The 18,601-nt window shown below is 60.4% G+C and overlaps 2 protein-coding genes across 2 annotated transcripts in view; one reads left to right on the top strand and one right to left on the bottom strand.

The window, feature by feature from the left end:
- The window catches only part of TEX28 (testis expressed 28), a 44,759-nt gene that overhangs the window by 11,761 nt on the left and 14,397 nt on the right, over positions 1 to 18,601 (bottom strand).
- On the top strand, positions 3,207 to 5,667 carry LOC117310303 (paraneoplastic antigen Ma6F-like). The gene has a single exon (XM_033849639.2). The coding sequence runs from the start codon at positions 3,437 to 3,439 to the stop codon at positions 4,682 to 4,684; it is 1,248 nt and encodes a 415-aa protein (XP_033705530.1). The 5' UTR covers positions 3,207 to 3,436; the 3' UTR covers positions 4,685 to 5,667.

The following is an 18,601-nucleotide window of genomic DNA, read 5'->3' as shown; positions in this document are numbered from 1 at the left end:
GGGGGCCTGAGCGGAGGGCTTCCTGCTGGTCGGGTGGGGCCGGCCTTGGGGGCCAGAGGAGAGGACGACTGGCTGCGGGGGTGGGGAGGACGGGACGGGACGGGACGGGACGGGCGGGCCCCACCCCCGGGGCCGAGACGGGAGGGGAGGGCTAACGGCTGCTGCGTGTGGCGGGAGGAAGGCTGAGGCGGGGGTCGCTGGGGAGGACTCCCGGGCGCGGGTGCGGTAGGCGTTAGGGGAGCTCCCGCCGGGGCAGGGCGGGGCGTGGGGTGGGGGGGAGGACGCTCGTGGCAGTTAGGGGGCTCCGGCTCCCGGGTGGGCGGGGGCAAGACGGGTGGGCTCTGCGTCTGGGGTACGAGAAGCGAGAGCCCCTGGTGCTGAGTGTGCTCGGGGGAGGACTCCCCGGTGTGGGGAGGTGAGAGAGGCCGTCTGACCTCTACGCATGGCGGGGCGCCCGGCTTCCAGGGCCCAGAGCGGAGCGCCACCAGCTGGTGGGTGGGGGAGGGTGTATGGAGGGGATGTAGTGCGAGGGGTCGGGGAGGAGCCGCCTGGCCACGGGGGGGGGGGGGGGGGGGGGGGGGGGGGGGGGGGGGGGGGGGGGGGGGGGGGGGGGGGCGTAAGTGAAGCTGAGAGGGGGAGGCGCTGGGGCTGCTGTGATCTGGTGGAGGCTGTTGGCCATGGCAGATGGATTTGTGGGGGTCCAGGGAGGGGCTCTGGCCCACTGCATGAGGCATCGAGAGCTTCAGGTCGCCTCTGTCCGGGTGGCACAGGAATTGCAGAGGTCGGTGGGCAGGGCAAGGCCCTGGCCTCCACACACAGTACACAGATTCTTTACGAGGGTGCTTTGCACATTCACCCGGACACGCCATACCAGAGTTGTAAAACAGTCTCCATAAATTTAGCAGTATTGCAAGTTTCCATGATAAGTTTTCTCATCACGGGGGAATTTTATTTGATGGTACTAATGATAATATATCTTCAAATATTGGGAAACCCATGGATCAAAGAGAAAAATCACAGAGGGACTTAGAAAATGTTTCCAAGTGAATACTAAAAAAGCACAACTTACCAAAATTAGTGGGAGGCAGCAAAAAGCGACAGGAGGAAACTGTATTCCTCTAAATGCTTCTGTTAGAAAAGAGTCAGGACATAAAATCAGTGAGCTGACAGTCCATTGAGAGATGCTAGAAGAAGAGCAAAGGAAACATAAAATGAAGTAATAAGAGAGCTAAGAGAGGAAATCAGTGATAGAAAGCAAATTATGGACACGGTGAACGAAGCCATGCGCTTCTTTCAAAAGAGCAAGGAAACCGAGCAAGTCCTAGAACGATGAATCACGGAAACATAGAAAGAACGCTGATCCCCAATATGAGGAATGAAAGAGGGCCAACGTTACGGATCAGATGTACATTAACAAAGAGGATATAGGGGAATATTATGGGACATTCTGGAAATGTTTATGCTAACAAATTGGAAGACTTGAAAAATTCCTTGGGAAAAAGGCAGCTTCCTAAAACTGAGGCCAGAAATGTAGAAAAGGTGACGAGCCTTCTATCTGTCTTTTTTAAAAAAATTATTTTATTTTATTTTATTATTGTTTCTTGAGTCGTACGCAACAAGTGCTTTTTTGTTATTATTTTTAAATTTTATTTTTACTTTGGGCTGCGTTGGGTCTTTGTTGCTGCACGCGGGCTTTCTCTAGGTGCAGCGAGCGGGGGCTACTCTTCGTTGCGGTGCGCAGGCCTCTCATTACGGTGGCTTCTCTTGTTGCAGAGCATGGGCTCCAGGGATGTGGGCTTCAGTAGTTGTGTCACGTGGACTCAGTAGTTGTGGCTCGTGGGCTCTAGAGCGCTGGGTCAGTGGTTGTGGCGCGTGGGGTTAGTTGCTCCGCGGCTTGTGGGATCTTCCCGGACCAGGGATCGAACCTGTGTGTCCTGCACTGGCAGGTGGATTCTTAACCACTGCGCCACCAGGGAAGTCCCTAGCCTTCTATCTTGTAAATAAATGTAATTTGTAAAAAAAGTTTCCTAAAGTCAAACAAACCAAACAGGGCAGGGAGGTGCTCCAGGCTGCTGCTGTGAGGGGCACTAGGGTGGGCTGTGTGGCACAAACATGATTCTCTCCTCTTTGCACCCACAGGCCGGTTCCCACACTTCAACAGCCTGTGCACTCCTGGTGATCGCTTCCCCCCACCCTCAGGTCCTCGGAGATGGCGATGGCTCTGGCGGTATTGCGGGACTGGTGCAGGTCGATGGGCGTGAACGCTCAGCGATCTCTGCTCATCCTGGGAATCCCAGATGACTGCAAAGACCAGGAATTCCAGGAGGCTGTGCAGGCTGCCCTGCATTCCCTGGGCAGATACCGAGTGCTGGGCAAGGTCTACAGAAAGGAGCTGGGGTCGAGTGTTGCCCTGGTCGAGTTTGCTGAGTGTTTAAATCGAAGCTTGCTCCCCCGCCAAATACCAGGCAAGGGAGGGCCCTGGACTGTGGTCTGCCTGCCCCAGGCCCCTGATGCTGATTCACAGGATAGACCCAATTTCCCTGCGCAGCCCCAGGGACAAGCAGTGGTTGGCAGGGCGGGTGAGGCAGGAACTGCAGGTCACTCAGGAACTGCAGGGGAGGAGGAAGCTGCAAGGGAGGCGGGAGTCGCAGGTATGGAGGGAGACACAGGTGAGGAGGGAGCCTTAGGTGAGGAGGGAGCTGAAGGGGAGGAGGGAGCTGCAGGTGAGGAGGGAGCTGCAGGTGAGGAGGGAGCCTCAGGTGAGGCAGGAGCTGCAGGTGAGGAGGGAGCTGCAGGTGAGGCAGGAGATGCAGGTGAGGAAGGAGCTGCAGGTGAGGAGGGAGCCTCAGGTGAGGCAGGAGCTGCAGGTGGGGAAAGATCTGAGGGTCAAGCAGGAGCTGAAGGTGAAGCAGGAGTGTCAGATGAGGAAGGAGCTGCAGGTGACGACAGAACCTCAGGTGAGGCAGGAGTTGCAGGTGAGGCAGGAGCTGCAGGTGAGGAAGGAGCTGCAGGTGAGGAGGGAGCCTCAGATGAGGAAGGAGCTGCAGGTGAGGAAGGAGCTGCAGGTGAAGCAGGAGCTGAAGGTGAAGCAGGAGCTGAGTCAGATGAGGAAGGAGCTGCAGGTGAGGAGGGAGCTGAGGGTGAGGAGGGAGCTGAAGGTGAGGAGGGAGCTGCAGGTGAGGAGGGAGCTGCAGGTGCGGAAGGAGCTGCAGGTGCGGAAGGAGCTGAGGGTGAAGCAGGAGCTGAAGGTGAAGCAGGAGCTGAAGGTGAAGCAGGAGCTGAGTCAGATGAGGAAGGAGCTGCAAGTGCGGAAGGAACTGAGGGTGAAGCAGGAGCTGAGGGTCCAGCAGGAGCTGAAGGTGAAGCAGGAGCTGAGTCAGATGAGGAAGGAGCTGCAGGTTACAGAAATGTTGCAGGCGTGGCAGGACTTCTGAGTATGGCAGGACCCACGGGCGGGGCAACGGCTGCGCCTGAGGAAGCAGTTGTGACAGCGGCAGGCGCCATGGGTGAGGCAGGGCCCGGGACCCAGCAGTGGAGGCAGGCCTCGCAGCCCGTGCTGGACAGCATGGGCTACCAGGAGCTGGGAACCTTCTCTGGGATGGAAGAGCCGGGCCACGGGGAAGGGTCCTCTGAGAGCTGGCTGGAGCAGGCCAGCCACACGCTGCACCTGTGGCGCCACGTGTCTGAGAGGGAGAGGAGGAGGAGGCTGGTGGAGAGCTTGCGCGGCCCCGCGCTGGACCTCCTGCGCGGCCTCCTGGCGGAAGATCCCGAGCTGGCTGCCCAGGACTGCCTGGCCGCGCTGGTGCAGGTGTTTGGGAACAAGGACCCCCGGGGGAGTGCTCGGCTGAAGTTCGTGACCTGTGCCCAGCGGCCCCAGGAGACTCTCTCTGCGTACGTGATGCGCCTGGAAGGCCTGCTGCAGTCGGCCCTGGAGAAGGGGGCCATCCACCCGGCCATGGCGGACCAGGCGCGCGCCCGGCAGGTGCTGACGCGGGCCCGGCTGAACGACACGCTCCGGGACACGCTGAGGAGGAGGCGGCTGATGAGGAGGCCTCCCGGCTTTGCGGGGATGCTGCGGCTCATCCAGAAGACCGAGGCCTGGGACGCCGACCCGGCTAGCAGGGAGCACTTCCCAGGGCAGGAAGAGGCCCGTGTGGACGTTGCAGTCCTGGCAGCAGCCGCCCAGGCCGCCCCGGCCCATGAGGCCATCACCGCAGGCACCACTGCACATGGTGAAGATAGCACCGCCCAGGCCGCCCGTTCCAAGGAAGGGAGCGCCGAGGACCACCCGGCACATGAGGAGGCCAGTGCGGCAGTTGCCGGCACTGCCAAGGCTGGCGAGGCGGCCCCTGAAGACCATGGTGCCGCCAGGGCAGCCCCTGGCCCTGGGGAGACCAGCAAGGCGTCCGCGGCCACTCAGGAAGATGGAAGTGCTGCCGCCCCTGCGGGCCTAGGTCAGGCAGGACCCTCAGATGCCCCCGGGGTCCCCATGCCTGGCCGGATGGGCAGTACTTCCCCGGTGGCCCCAGGAGGTCCTGGCTGGGAGCCAGAGGGCCTCGCCCAGGCAGGAGGCCAGGAGGCCGAGGAGACCCCCGAGGAGGGGCTCAAGCCCATCCCAGAAGAGCCGGGAAATGAGGACGGGGCTGCAGAGATGAGCCCCCCGGGGTCCACCTCGGGCCACTAGGCTCAGCAGGCCGTGGGGCTGCCAGGCTTGCAGGCAGGGGGAGGCCAGGCCTGGCAGCCTACTGGCCCCATATTAGGGGCCACTCCAGGTGCCTGGGCCTCCCTCCTGAGAGGGTCCCCTATTCATCATCCCCTGGGGCAGGTTGCTCCCTGTACTGGCAAGCCCAAATGTGTCCCTGTAGGCCCCAGAGGGACCCAGGTGTCAAGGAACCCCCCAGCCCCCGCTCCCCTCCCCCCAACACACACACCCTAGCCATCGTCCCCCCGCAGAGCCCTGAGGTGCGCCACGTGCCAGCCAAGGCTCTGGTCTCTGTGGGCCAGTGTCGTGAGCTCAACGTGTGCTTTCTGGGCATAGATTCAGGCCCAGCGCTGCCTGTTGTTGTGGAAATGTGCATGTGTTCTCCTCTGAGCGGTTCCCCCAAGCCCTGCGCGGCGTGGAGACCCCGAGCCCAGTCCCAGGAGCCGGCGGGAAGGACGGGATGGACGAGGTCACAGCCAGCGCCCGCCCCAGGACCTGGGAGCCCACCTGCGACCTTCGAAGGAAGACCTTGACCGGGGCTGCAGGAGGTCTGCGGGAGGCCCCCCAGGGCTTGTGTTCTGCTGGGCCACCCCGTTGTTCCTCGGGACTCCACGTCCCCGGCTCGGTGGCGTGCGCCCTGCTGTGGGACTGTCCTGTGCCCGCCATAGGGCAGGGCCAGGCCCCGGGCATGTGGGCCAGAAATGGAGGGTCTGCCCTGGGGGGAGCGGGCATGGCCGGCGCCCATCTTCCTGGCGAGAGGCCACCCGCGGGGCCCTCAGGAAGGGAGACTGGGGGGGGATGGAGGGCCGCCGGGTGGGGTGTAGCGGAGGCACCTTTTTGAGGACCCTGGTGGGGCCGGGACCCGTGAGCTCCGGTGGCCGTTAGAAGTTCCTCTGTGTGTTGTTATGCCCTGTGTTCAATGGTTTCAGTCAATGTTTCTGTTTAATAAATTTCCCTGAACGTTTCATCTGAGTCTGGCCTCTGCTGTGGGCAATGGAGGGAAAGGGCTGCTGCGGGTGAGGGCGGGGGTCCAGAGTCCGATTCCTGCTCAGCACCCATGGGACAGCTCTCCAGGGAGAGGATAAGGTAGGCACTTTGCAGCCCCAGACATTGTGAGGGTTTTTCTTCCAGTTCATAGGTGAATCGTAATGTTTTAGCGACCTTGACCGTGGGCCGCGTCTCGGGCGATGCTCGTGCTTGAAATCATGGGTGCTGTGCACGGCCCGGAAGGCCAGGGGACACACAGGAGGACTTCTGACCTCGTGGGTCACACGTGGGTCCGTGCACGTCTGCCTGGCCCGGGGGCTCCGGGACCAGAAGGCCGTGGCCGGTTTGCACGAGCGCTCGGCCTGCGGCTCTGCACCCGTGCACGAGTGTCTTCGTGCCCCCTGCGATGACGGGCGTGAAGCAGGAGGCTGACATGCTGACGGGCCTGCCCTTTATGATGTCACTTCCTGGCTGGGCTGTGCTGTCACCCCCGAGCAACCGGAGCACTTCTGTGAGGGGCTGAGCGGGAGTGTGAGCCCAGGGTGCTGCCGGCCGCGCTGCACTGTCCCGTTTACGTGGCGGAGGGGCACGCCGCGCTCCGCATGGCTGCGGACGAGAAGGGCCCCGCCGCGGGCAGGGCGCCCGGCTTCGGCGAGGCGCCTCTTCCTCCCGACACAGCGGCTCCGGCCCTCGGCTCAGGGAGCTGCACCCCCCAGTCCCTCGCCCTGGACCAGCCCGTGCCCGCGGGGCACCCCGACCTCAGGCTGCTGCCTGGAGAAGCCGCTTTCCAGGATTTGACGGAAGAGCCTTTGTTGAAAAGGCCTCGCACCGCCTGCGAGGCCGTGTGGGAAGGCAGCCTGCTCTTCCATCCCTTTCCCAGGAAGCTGTGGACCATCGTCCACAGCAGTCGCTTTGCATCCATTGGGTGGAATGAAGACGGGACTTGCATAGGCGTCAACAGGCCGCTGTTTCAAAAGGAGGTTTTGGACAGGGACGGCCTAGACAAGGTGTTCAAGACAGAACGTGTGGAGAGCTTCATCCGCCAGCTTAACCGCTATGGATTCAGCAAAGTGTACCAGGACATGCACACGTCCCTCTGCGTGACCAACCTGTCCACGAAGGAGCGGCCCGCCCACGTCCTGAGCGAGGTAAGGAGGGCGGGGGACGGCGGGGGAGGAGCCCTCTCCAGGGGCTGAGCCGCTGGGCCCGGGGGTGGGGGGCGGGTGCCAACCCCGGGGCCGCCTGGGACGGCGGCAGGCGTGTCGGGAGAGCTTCCTTTAAAGGTGGTACTTGGGCACCGGCGTGACGGCCGGAGCTGGCAGTGCCGCGCGCTGTGTTGGGACGTTGTTATGGGGGGACCCGAAACGTTCTCAGCACAAGGACGTCACTTCTCTCCCTCCTCCTTTTCCCTTTGCTGTGTCTGTGTGAGGTGATGCGTGTGAACTGGACCCCCTGTGGTGATCATTTCACAGCACACGCGGGCAAGGCGTCATCCTGTACTCCTGACACGTGGGCAGTGCCGCTCGTGCCTGACCCGCAGTCACAGCGGGGGACAAGAGGACACTGCTGCAACGCTGGCCCTTCCCGTCCTCCTGCTCGGGGACAGTGGCCCGCCAGGGGGAGGGGGGAGGTCTGTGTGCCCCCTTGACTCCCATAGCTCCAGAGCATCACTTGAGTGGGGGCGCGGGTCCTTTCCTGGGAAGCAGTCAGCGTCCCCGGTCTGGCCCCTGGAGGCGCTGGCCAGGGGGCGATTCGGACACTTCCTTAGAAAGCTACCGAACCTTGTTGCAGTCTCGTACCTGCAAACGCCAAGTCCCCTTTCGTGGGCCTTGTACTCGTCCTAAGGGGCCATTTTCAGTCATTTTCCAAGGGCGAAAGGTGATGGTGAGTGAGCGAGTCTCGGGGATGTCAAAGCTGGGGCACAGCGTCCTGCTGGGACCGGGTCCCGCTTTCTCCAAAGAGGCCTTGGGTCGGCTGGGGGAGGGCGCCCAGGGGCCCAGCCTGGCGGCTGCTGCTTGCGAGCAACTCTTTTGTGACTCGGGGTTTCCTTTTCTCTCTCAACCGCGACCTCAGTTACACTTCTACCACAGTCCCCTGTTTCAGAGAGACTGCCCGCACCTCCTGGTGAGGATGAAGCCGAGAGTACACACTAAACCAGCATCCGGGCAGGTGGACGGCGAGCCGGCAGCCCCGGGGCACCTCCCGGCGCCCAGCGCCGCGGAGCCGCAGGACAGCCTCCCACCGTCTCCTGAGCACATCCAGGGGACCCCGAGCTACCCGCAACTCGACCATGCCTCCGCCCTGGCCGGGACTGACTCTGTCGCTCCGGCCCCTCCTCGGACAGCAGCTGAGCCCCCCGCGCCGGATCCCAACGTGCAGATTCTGGTCCCTCTAGTCCCTGTCCTGGCAGAGGTGGCCCAGCCAGCCGAGGTCCCCTGGCTCTGCTGCGCCTGGCCTCCCGCCCAGATGAGTCCTCCCTGGCCCGTGCCGGGCCTGGCCGCCGCACCCCCCCAAGTCCTCAGCCTTCCCCCCCCGCGCAGCTCCCGGGGGCCGCGCTGCTGCCTCTTGCGCACCCTGGATGCCCGAGGTGGCCGCCAGGCCTGCCGCCTCCCTGACCTTGATCCGTCGGCCCCTGAGCCCCTTTGCTGCTGCTGCATGGGCTCCCGCTGTTTCCTGGAATACCCGACCCCTCCAGGCAGGCCCACAGAGGACCCTGACCAGGCAGACCCTGCAGACACACGGAGGTGGTAACGCGGCCAGAACCTTGCAGGGCAGTAAAGAGCACGGGGACATGAGAGCGATGTTCCACCCAACACGTGTTTGGCGCCTCCGTCCTGGGCGTGGCTGAGCAGTTGAGTCCCCTCAGCAGGAAACGATGACAGGTGACAGCCCACCCCCGGCACAGTGCGGGCACCTAGCAGACACCTGGAGAAGCCCCTCAGACGCCCTGTGTCCACCCACTAGAAAGACCCTTGAAGGGCTGGACAAGCACAAGGAAGGCCCTGGCACCCGCGGCTTCACAGTTGCGGGGGCATCGTGTCCAGCAGGGTCTTGATTTGACAGATGAGAAGAGCTCAGGCCTCCCCTGGTCAGAGGCCTGAAAAGAGCCCTTACTGTCCTGAGACGCACAGGTGTGGAGGTGACGGTCCCTGGCAGGGGCCTGCGGGTGTTCAGTTTGGGGGTGCTCTCTGGTGTCTGGACAGCAGGATTGAGGTTTGCTTTTCACTGCGGGTCCTGCGTCTGGAGACATTTTCCTGGTTCTCTTTTCCTTGCCTTTCGAGCTAAACACTTCAAGGGCGCCATGCTCCACCACCGTCTGGGCGCTGGGGTGTCGCGCTTATACCGCGAGTCCTTGTGGTCAGCGCCCAGTGATGTGTACAGAGCACTGAAGGCCAGGGCACACCCCCAGCTCACAGTTGCTGCCTCCACGTGTGGGGGATGGGCCGGGGGACCTGGCCAGGACTCTGTGGCTGTCACAGCGATAGGGCGACATCCCCTCCCAAACACTGCTAAGGAGGGGGCGGGGAGCGGGAATTGCCTAGAGTTCCAGGGGTTAGGACTCCATGCTTTCACTGCGGTGGCCCGGGTTCAATCCCTGGTCGGGGATCTAAGATCCCCCAAGCCTTGTGGGGTGGCCAGAAACACAGAAAAGAAAAAAACAGGTGGGTTGGGGGAGGAGGGGAAGTAGACCCAAGGTACCAGGAATGATCCAAGCACCAGCAGCCAGAGGAGCCCCGGGTCTGCCCGGGTGAGGGGTGGTCCCATCTGCCGCTCCCGTCTGTCACAATGCAACAGCTAGTGCACGTCAGGGGGGTCTCTTGAGCAGCCCAACAGCAGCGCCCCAAGTGAACGATGCAAAAATGGACAGAGGGGACGGAAGAAACCGGTCTACAGTAGAAGTGGGAGACTTCGGTCCCCCCTGTGATGGATTCAAATGGATCCCCCAGCTCCCACCCCAACCATTAAGTCCACCTGTTGCAGTGCTAATCCCAAGGCGCATGTATTTGGAGATAACGCCCTTGGGGAAGTCAGTAAGGTTAAATGAGGTCACAAGGGTGGGGCCCCAGTCCGACAAGAGCGGTGTCCTTTGGAAAAGAGGAAGAGACACCGAAGATCTCCCTCCCTCTCTCCCTCCCTCAGCCTCTCTTCCTCCCTCCCATCCTCCCTCTCTCTCCCTCCATTTCTCTCCCCCCCCACTCTCTCTCCCTGCCTCCCTTCTCCCCCACAACCTGTTCAGAGAAGCAGCCAAGTGAGGGACCAAGAGAAAACCAGCTGTCTGCGAGCCAGGAAGAGACGCCTTCCCTCACCTGAGACTGCACTTTCCAGCCAGTTGACGTTGGACTTCTAGCCACCAGGACTGGCACCCAGTACATTTCTGTAGTTTTAGCCACCTCCTCTGTGGGACTTGGCTATGGCAGCTCTAAGCAGACTAACACAGCCTGCTTTCATTATGGGTACAGCGACCAGACAGCACCGCAGTACGGGAATCACAGATTTGAACAGCACTGTACAAAGACTAGGTCTCATGACATGTGTAGACTATTAGCCCCAAGAACAGAGTAGACACGTGCTCGTCAAGCGTACCTAGAACGTTCTCCAGGGTACTCCACGCGTCAGGCCACACAGCATCCCTCAGTAAACTTAAGGGGATACAAACAAAAGGGCTGAAATCATACCAATTATGTTCTCTGGCCAAAATAGAGTGAAATTAGACCTCAATAACAGAAGGAAATGTGGGAAATCTGCAAAGAGAGGGAAATTGAGCCGTGCGTCCCCAAATAACCGCATTAGTCTGGGACGATGCCAAATCCCACAGCACAGGATGAGGGGCTGAAACAGCAGACACAGATTCTCACGGTGGTTCCGACCAGGAGGCCGAGAGGGAGGGTCCAGCAGGGGTGGCTTGTACTGCGGCCGGTCTCCTTGGTTGCAGGTGGCCGTGCTCTTACCGCCCCTCACGTGGTCACCCTCTGTGCACGCACCCCCAGCCCCTGCCTTCTCTCCTTGCGTGTGCTGATCCGCTCTTCCCTCAAGGGCACCAGCCATCTTGGATTAGACCTCATCCTAATGGCCTCATTTCAACCTAAGAACCACTAACTCCAGCCACAGTGACATTCTGAGGTTCTAGGGGATTGGGGCTTCAACATGCAAATTTTGGGGGGATGCAGTTCAGTCCATAACAGTAGCCCAGGGAACGTACAAGACATCACAAGGGAAACTAGAAAATACTTTGAAATGAAGAAAACACATACCAAAGGCCCCAGGACTTATGGCACGCGGCCAAAGAGGCACTTGGGACCTAAAGCTGCAAACACCCGTGTTCCAATGGAGGCGACACCTCAGATCAACCGCCTCATCTTGAACGGGGACAAGCGAGAAGACGAGGAAGGCGAGCCCAAGCATTCTGACAACAAATGTTCACGAGGAAAGAAAAACTGCGCTAACCCACGTACGCGGGGATCCCAAGACGTGCACTGGTCGGGAATCCTCACAACATGGGGGAGGGCGCACCTTTCTTACACACTCAGTAACAAGAGCTACAGCCACCGACCACTTCATTTGGCCCAGGCTTTTTACAAGCAGGTCACATCATGGGGAAACCCACACCAATGCTTTTGCCTGGTACTGTTAGGAGGCCCATTTTACAGATGGAGAAATCGAGGCGTAGGGAGTCTCCATGATTTGATCAGCTTGTCACTAGAAGGACTCTTATTCAAGCTAAGCATCATATGCGTGCAAAGACCCATCCCCGCACTGGCCTGACCTGTCTCCCCAACAGTCAAGGGGGATTCAGCTGTCCTCCACGGGGTCCTACTACCTGACGCCTCAGGCCACATAATGGAGAAAACACAGGGAAGCCAGGCATTAGTGCCCATGAGAGCCTGACACTGGATTCTGCCCACGTGGCCTCCCCAGCCCCATCAGGTCACCATCTCTCGTGAAATGGACACGAGGGCCAGGGAGGAGGGTGAGGGTCTAGGACTGAGGGCGTGAGGATGGAGAAGGGTCCCGGACGTGGGGGTCCGAGGCACGGCCCTCTGAAGGCGGCTCCTATGCCCAGGCTTGGGCCCTGCTCTCTCCTTCCACTGCCCACTCTGCTCCCTTCTGTCCCAGCGGCGTGGTGGCCCCACGTTCTCCTGCAGGCTCACTTCCCCGGGCACACTGGCTGTCAGGCAGGCGGCAAGCCTGCATTCAAAGCACGGGGACCGCCGGGCTGGAGGACTCTCCGCATCCCCACGGGGCGTGAGTGTCTGTGCCCTTCAGGGCCCTGCGGATGCACCTCCTCCTGGATGCTTGCTCACACGTGGCTTTACACCCTGCTGCTGTTTTGTGAATGTCACTTGGCTTCACACCCTACATCCCGCCACCAACCCAGCCCTATCCCTGTGCCCAGCCCCAGCTCAGGGACCACGGACAGGCACAGGCCCGGGCCCCGCACTTGCTCACAAAGGCCCCTAAAGCAGCAGCCGGCGATATTTGCCACAGAGGAGGGTAGGCGAGAGCCAGGCGGGAGGTCAGCCCTTTGCCAAGGAGGCTGGAGCTCAGAGCAGACGTTAGCTGGGGCTGGGGAATGGGGGCTTCTCGGGAAACAGGGCCACGGCTGAGACAACTCACACCAGCCCCTCAGGGGGCAGGCTCAGCGCACGTAGAGAACGTCAGAGCTTCCCGCTGATGGGCAGCAGCTCCCGTGTGCCCTGCGCCGCCCTGCTCAGGACTGGCTGTGTGCCGGGGTGATGTGTGCTCGTCCAGAGTCTACTGGGGAGGGCGCTGCTGCCCCCCTGAAAAGTGTCTCCCTGAATGTCCCTGGGGCGCTCTTGGCGTGTCCCGGCCGCTGCTGCGCCGCCTGCCACGGCCGTCCCTGGGCTAGCACTGCCCCCCATCAGTCAGTTCACTGCACGAACGGGCACTAGGAATCCCTGCTTTCCCCCGGGAGTGCTTACCATTTGTGATGACAAAATCCCCTTCTTTTCCGGCAGGAGTGTCTGAGCAGGTTCCATTGGCCCTGAAATTCTCCACCTTTTCCAAGTGCCCACCTGCTATATGGCAGGTGCTTCAAATCCAGGATCCCACGTAATGTTCACGTTGTCGTACGGCGCTCAGCAGGGAGGGCTGCCTCTTTAGCCCCCGGCACCGTCTGCACCTCCCACTGCAGTGACCTCCCAATCCCATTAGGCCCAGAAGTTGCCCTTTCCTTTCGATGCCAGGTCACAGCCCAAACCTGTGGGTCTCTGATGCCGCCGTATTTCTGCACCTGCCTGAACGCGGGGACACTGGCGGACGTTGCTTCTTAGTGGCTAGGACTTATTTCTAGTATTATTCTGATCCCAGACTCTGTCCTTCTCCCCTCTGGAAATTGCTTTCTTTTCATGACATCTCAGAGAATTTGCAGCTCCATAGGAAACGGAATAGAAAACCAGTCAAAATTGCTGTTCTGTGTGTTTTACTCCTGGAGGATTTATTATTCAATTTGGATGTGTATGTGTGTGTGTGTGTGTGTGTGTGTGTGTGTGTCTGTCGGCATGGAGGGAAGGGTGGTGATTTCCCCAGCTGGGTGCAGCTCACGCAAAGCTCCCAGGATTCCAGTCACACGGCGACTCCTTTCCACTTCGGCAGCCTCTCTTCTTTCAAACCCCCTATTTTCATTCATTTCATCCCACTGAAATCTAGACCTTGCTCACAAGTGGCCAAAGTAAACTCCAGGTGACTAAAATGGTCGTTTCCATACAGTTGGTAATTGGCTCTCCCAGGGCAGGGAGAGGAGGGCCAGCCCCGGGAATACCGAGCAGGGCTTCAAAGAGCAAGACCCTCATTTCTCTGGAAATCCTTGCAGATGGCGGCTATGAAACACCTACCTCTTCACTGTGGCCCACTGCAATGCAACGAGAGCCAGCACCCCTTCCTTCCTGCCCCAGGGCGAGATTTCTCTCGGCTTCATCCACGACCCGGAAGGACATCTCACAGCAATGTCCCATTTCAGACTTTCCCCTGCAACCCAAGACACACCCTCTGCATGTCCGGCTGCTGCCACCACCCAGCTTCATCACCATCACCTCCCACAGAAGGAACCCCCACTTCCCAAAGGCCCGAAGTGCCCTGGCTCGGGGCACTTAACACTCCAGGGCTCGCTCCTGGAGCCCCACCGCCTCGTCCCATGTTGTCTTATTCTGTGGGACTTAGGGGACGTCTCACCACCTTCCTCATGTGACAGTGGCTCCTAGACCATCACTCTAGGTGTGGGTGTGTCCTGCTTTTCCTAGCGTTCCCGCTACTAACACAGGCCCTTCCGGAGAGCAGAGGCTCCGTGGAGGTCTGCGGAATAAACAAGCCAGTGGGCAGGGGGCTTATTGACGCAGATGAACCTTCTCCTACTTTCTTAAAATACCCGTGCAAATCCAACTCAACAGAGATAGTTCGTTTTATTTACAGAATGACAGACAAGACAGGGAAGCAAGAATTGGAACAACAATGACTCTTATTTTTCTATTTCTTCTCCCATCTATATCACTGCTAAGTACTTCCACATTTCCAGAGCAGTTCTGATTCCAATTCCCTGTTATCTTGTACACGGTCACAAAACGAACTGGGAGATTTCCCAACCTCTCTTACAAAACAGCAAAACTCTTGTTCTTGAACTGAATTAGTGCAAATACCTGTGGGATTAACGTCATACACAAAGTTAGACACTGAAGCTTGTTTAGTCTTCTATTCAAAGAACCAACATTTGAAAAATTCCTAAAGAAAACGACATGGAAGTCCATGTCAACATACACAACAGGAACCCAAAATGCTGCACACCGGCTTCCCCCAACTCGCCCGGCTCTCACTGCTTAGAAGGCTGACCGCTCCCTCTTCAAACTCAGAGTGAAGGATCAGCCCCCCTTCCTGCCCCACGGGAGAAGCTGCTGGACGTGGGACTGGCTGCTGCACTGGCTCAGGCTCCCTCTTCCTCATCGCTCACACTCCCTGCAGACACGGATGGGAAGAACCTGGGATCCATGCTATTGATCCTGAGCAGATACTGCAGGACCTGCCACTTGCTGGCCTCCGCGTAGGCCCGGGGACCCCACAGGAACTCGTAGCGGGCAGGGTCGCTGTGGGGCACCTGCCGGTACTTCAGGTAGCCCGTCTGCACCCACACTTCGGTGAGCAGCTCCCTCCCGCCACAAAACCCCAGGGTGCCTAGCTTTCCCCACACCTCCTCCTCAGGGACGCGGTCACCGAACAGGGTGACCATGGTCAGGACCAGCAGAGGGAGGCTGGCCTCGGGCGTGCGCTGCCAGTCGCTCAGCACTGCATCCCAGGTGAGGCCCAGGGTGGGGACCAGGACGTAGGTGCGCTGGCGGGGGTCCACCACCTTCACGTCCACGCCAAACAGCAGCTGCAGGCACTCGCAAACGAGGCGGAAGACCACGGGGAAGTGGTCCCGATGCTCCCGGACGACCGTACTCAGCATCTCCGCCTCGGAGGTCGGCTCCCCGGTACGAAACTTGACGAGCAGGAACCCCACCAGGTCAGCCATCAGCGCAACAAGTGCCTCGCGGGACAAGGGCTCGGCATAGGCGGAGAAGGAGGGGGCGCCAGGGGAGGCGGAGGACGAGGGGGATGCGGCCTCCTCCCCCGCAGCCCCCAGCAGCGGCGCCTCCACCGGACCCTGGGCCGGGACTGGGGCCTCAAGGTCGGCCTCAGGCTGGCGGAGCTCACTCATCTCGACCGGGGGCCTGATCACTGGGGTCGGGCCGCCCACGGGAGTGTGGGCACGGGTGACAGGCGTGAACCTCATACCTGGGGAAGAGAGGGGGTGTGAGCGGCCTCGGCGGAGAAAGGCACCCTGGGCAGCCCTGACAAAGGCCACTTACAGGTCTCGTCTCAAGGGCTGCCCTCGGGCCTCACAGGGGCGCTCCTCCCGGGTGGCCTGTCCCCTGCCAACCTGAAGAAGGAAGTGAGGGGGCTCCTCAGGGTGCAGCCAGCACGGCCCCAGGTTCTGGGGCTGACAGGGCGGTGGGGTGACTTGGGTGTTGTGGGGTCCCCTCTGTTCTGGGAGGGGGAGCCCCTGGGTACACACTCAGGGCACGCACCTCCCCTTGGCTCCTGGCGCTGCCTGGGCCTCCTCTGCTCTGTGCCCTGAGGACACGGTCCTCAGACCTGGGCCTTCGCCTCCCGGTTCCTGGAGCCCCTGTAAGAGGAATGGAGGGCGCACCTCTTGTGTACACTGTGGCACAGCTCTGGGCCTCGGTGCTGGTAGGAGGATTGGGCCGGACTCTGTGAGGTCCCCCCAGTTCTGAGTTCTGGGGTGGGTGGTCCCCTCGGGCTCGCTCGTCGTGCTCACTGTTCCCCTTAAGGGCCTGGACCCTCCCCTTTGCAGGCCGGAGGGGAAACTCAGAACAGGACCCCGAATCTGAACAGAAAGCAGTGAGGGGGCCCCACAGGTGGCCGCACCTGCCCAGGGCCTCCCGAGGGTCCTAGGAAGGGGAGATGCTGGGTCCTCACCTCCTCCTCACATCCTGCCTGGCCTCCCAGCGCTGACCACAGGGGCAGGTTTCTGTTGAGGCCCCTGTTCCAGGGCTGGGGGTCTGCTCAGTCCTCCCTCGGGGTCCTGGGAGTCCACCTTCTGTGGACCTGAAGGCTCACCCCTCACACCAAACACCTGACCTCCTGAGGACCCCGACCCAGAGGTCAGGAAACATCTCATCTGCTGACCGCGCTCTGGCGCCTCCAAGGCCCCCGCGGAAGGGCAAAGGATCCCTCCCTGTGTCGGGGTCTAACGTCCTCAGTCCTTCCTTCCTCGCGTGCAGGCTGGACTCTGGGCAGGACCTGGGATTGTCCCGTCTGCCAGTGTGAGTCCCTGCTTCTTATACCAGGTCTCCAGTCTCTCCGAGACCCTGACGTCAGGACGTCAGGACAGGCCTACCGTGCTCATCCCACCCCGGGGCCTCCCACGGCCACCTGCAAGGGCGGTGATCTGCTGGGTCCCTTTTGTCCTCCCTCAGGGTCCCCTCAGTCCTGCCTAAGGGCCCTAACCTTAGTCCACCAGGGACCTGACATTTTACCCTCTGCCCTCATGCGACCCCACCCCTTATCCCAGGTCCCCAGCTTTTCTGAGACCCGGATGTCAGGAAGTGCTGCACGTGACGGCCTCCCAGGGCCAACTGAGTTCTGGGTTGCAGGCTGCCCTCAGTGCTCCCTCAGGGCCCTCACCTTGACTCCACACAGAACCTGGGATTCTCCACAGTGCCCACCAGACACCCCGCCCCTTATACCCCCTCCCTAGCCTCTCTGATACCCCGCCCCGTGCTCCCCCTACGCAGCGTCTCTGAGACCCGGATGTCAGGAAGTGTTGCACGTGCTCATTCCGCCCTATGGCCTCCCAGGGCCAACTCTGTTCTGGGGTCCAGGCTCCCCTCAGTCCTCCCTCAGGGCACTCACCTTGACTCCACGGAGGACCTGGGATTCTCTCCCGTACCCACCAGACACCCCGCCCCTTATACCCCCTCTGCAGCCCCTCTGAGACCCCGCCCCATACTCCCCTCCCCAGCGTGTCTGAGACCCGGATCTCAGGAAGTGCTGCATGTGCTCATCCCGCCCTATGGCCTCCCAGGGCCAACTCTGTTCTGGGGTCCAGGCTCCCCTCAGTCCTCCCTCAGGGCACTCACCTTGACTCAACGAAGGACCTGGGATTCTCTCCCGTGCCCACGAGACACCCCGACCCTTATACTGCCTCCCCAGCCTCTCTGAGACCCCGCCCCGTGCTCCCCCTCCGCAGCGTCTCTGAGACCCGGATGTCAGGAAGTACTGCACGTGCTCATTCTGCCCTATGGCCTCCCAGGGCCAACTCTGTTCTGGGGTCCAGGCTCCCCTCAGTCCTCCCTCAGGGCCCTCACCTTGACTCCACGGAGGACCGGGGATTCTCTCCCGTGCCCACCAGACACCCCGACCCTTATACCCCCTCCCTAGCCTCTCTGAGACCCCGCCCCATACTCCCCTCCCCAGCGTGTCTGAGACCCGGATGTCAGGAAGTACTGCACGTGCTCATTCTGCCCTATGGCCTCCCAGGGCCAGCTCTGTTCTGGGGTCCAGGCTCCTCTCAGTCCTCCCTCAGGGCACTCACCTTGACTCAACGAAGGACCTGGGATTCTCTCCCGTGCCCACCAGACACCCCGACCCTTATACCGCCTACCCAGCCTCTCTGAGACCCCGCCCCGTGCTCCCCCTACGCAGCGTCTCTGAGACCCGGATGTCAGGAAGTGCTGCACGTGCTCATCCCGCCCTTTGGCCTCCCAGGGCCAACTCTGTCCTGGGGTCCAGGCTCCCCTCAGTCCTCCCTCAGGCCCTGGGAAGTGATTAGCCCATGAGGGGGGAGCCCTCATGAATGAGATTACCTCCCTTATAAAAGAGGCCCCAGACGGCTGCCTCATCCTCTTGTGCCATGTGAGAAGATGGCTAGTTGATACAGCTAGACAAGAAACCAGTCCATATAAAGAAGAGCTTTATTACTATTATTTATTACTCAGCCGTACAAAGGAACGAAATTGGGTCATTTGTAGAGATGTGGATGGATCTAGAGACTGTCATACAGAGTGAAGGAAGTCAGAAAGAGAGAAACAAATATCGTGTATTAATGCACATATGTGGAACCTAGATAAATGGTACAGATGAACCGCTTTGCAGGGCAGAAATAGAGACACAGACGTAGAGCACAAACATATGGGCACCAAGGTGAGAAAATGGTGGGGGCGGGCGGGGGGGGTGATGAATTGGGAGATTGGGATTGACATACGTACACTAATAGGTATAAAATGGGTAACTCATAAGAACCTGCTGTATAAAAAAATACATAAAATAAAATTCAAAAGTTAAAACAAACCAAAGAAATAAGAATAGGTTTATGACATTATCAATCACAGTAGAAAACCA

The sequence above is a fragment of the Tursiops truncatus genome, chromosome X (genome assembly GCF_011762595.2).
Source record: "Tursiops truncatus isolate mTurTru1 chromosome X, mTurTru1.mat.Y, whole genome shotgun sequence".
Lineage (NCBI taxonomy): Eukaryota > Metazoa > Chordata > Mammalia > Artiodactyla > Delphinidae > Tursiops > Tursiops truncatus.
Note: the sequence above shows the minus strand (reverse complement) of the source record. Positions and strands in the feature narration are given on the sequence as shown.

Excerpts from the sequence above, each read along its gene's own strand:
- LOC117310303 (XM_033849639.2), top strand. The coding sequence starts at position 3,437 with ATGGCAGGACCCACGGGCGGGGCAACGGCTGCGCCTGAGGAAGCAGTT.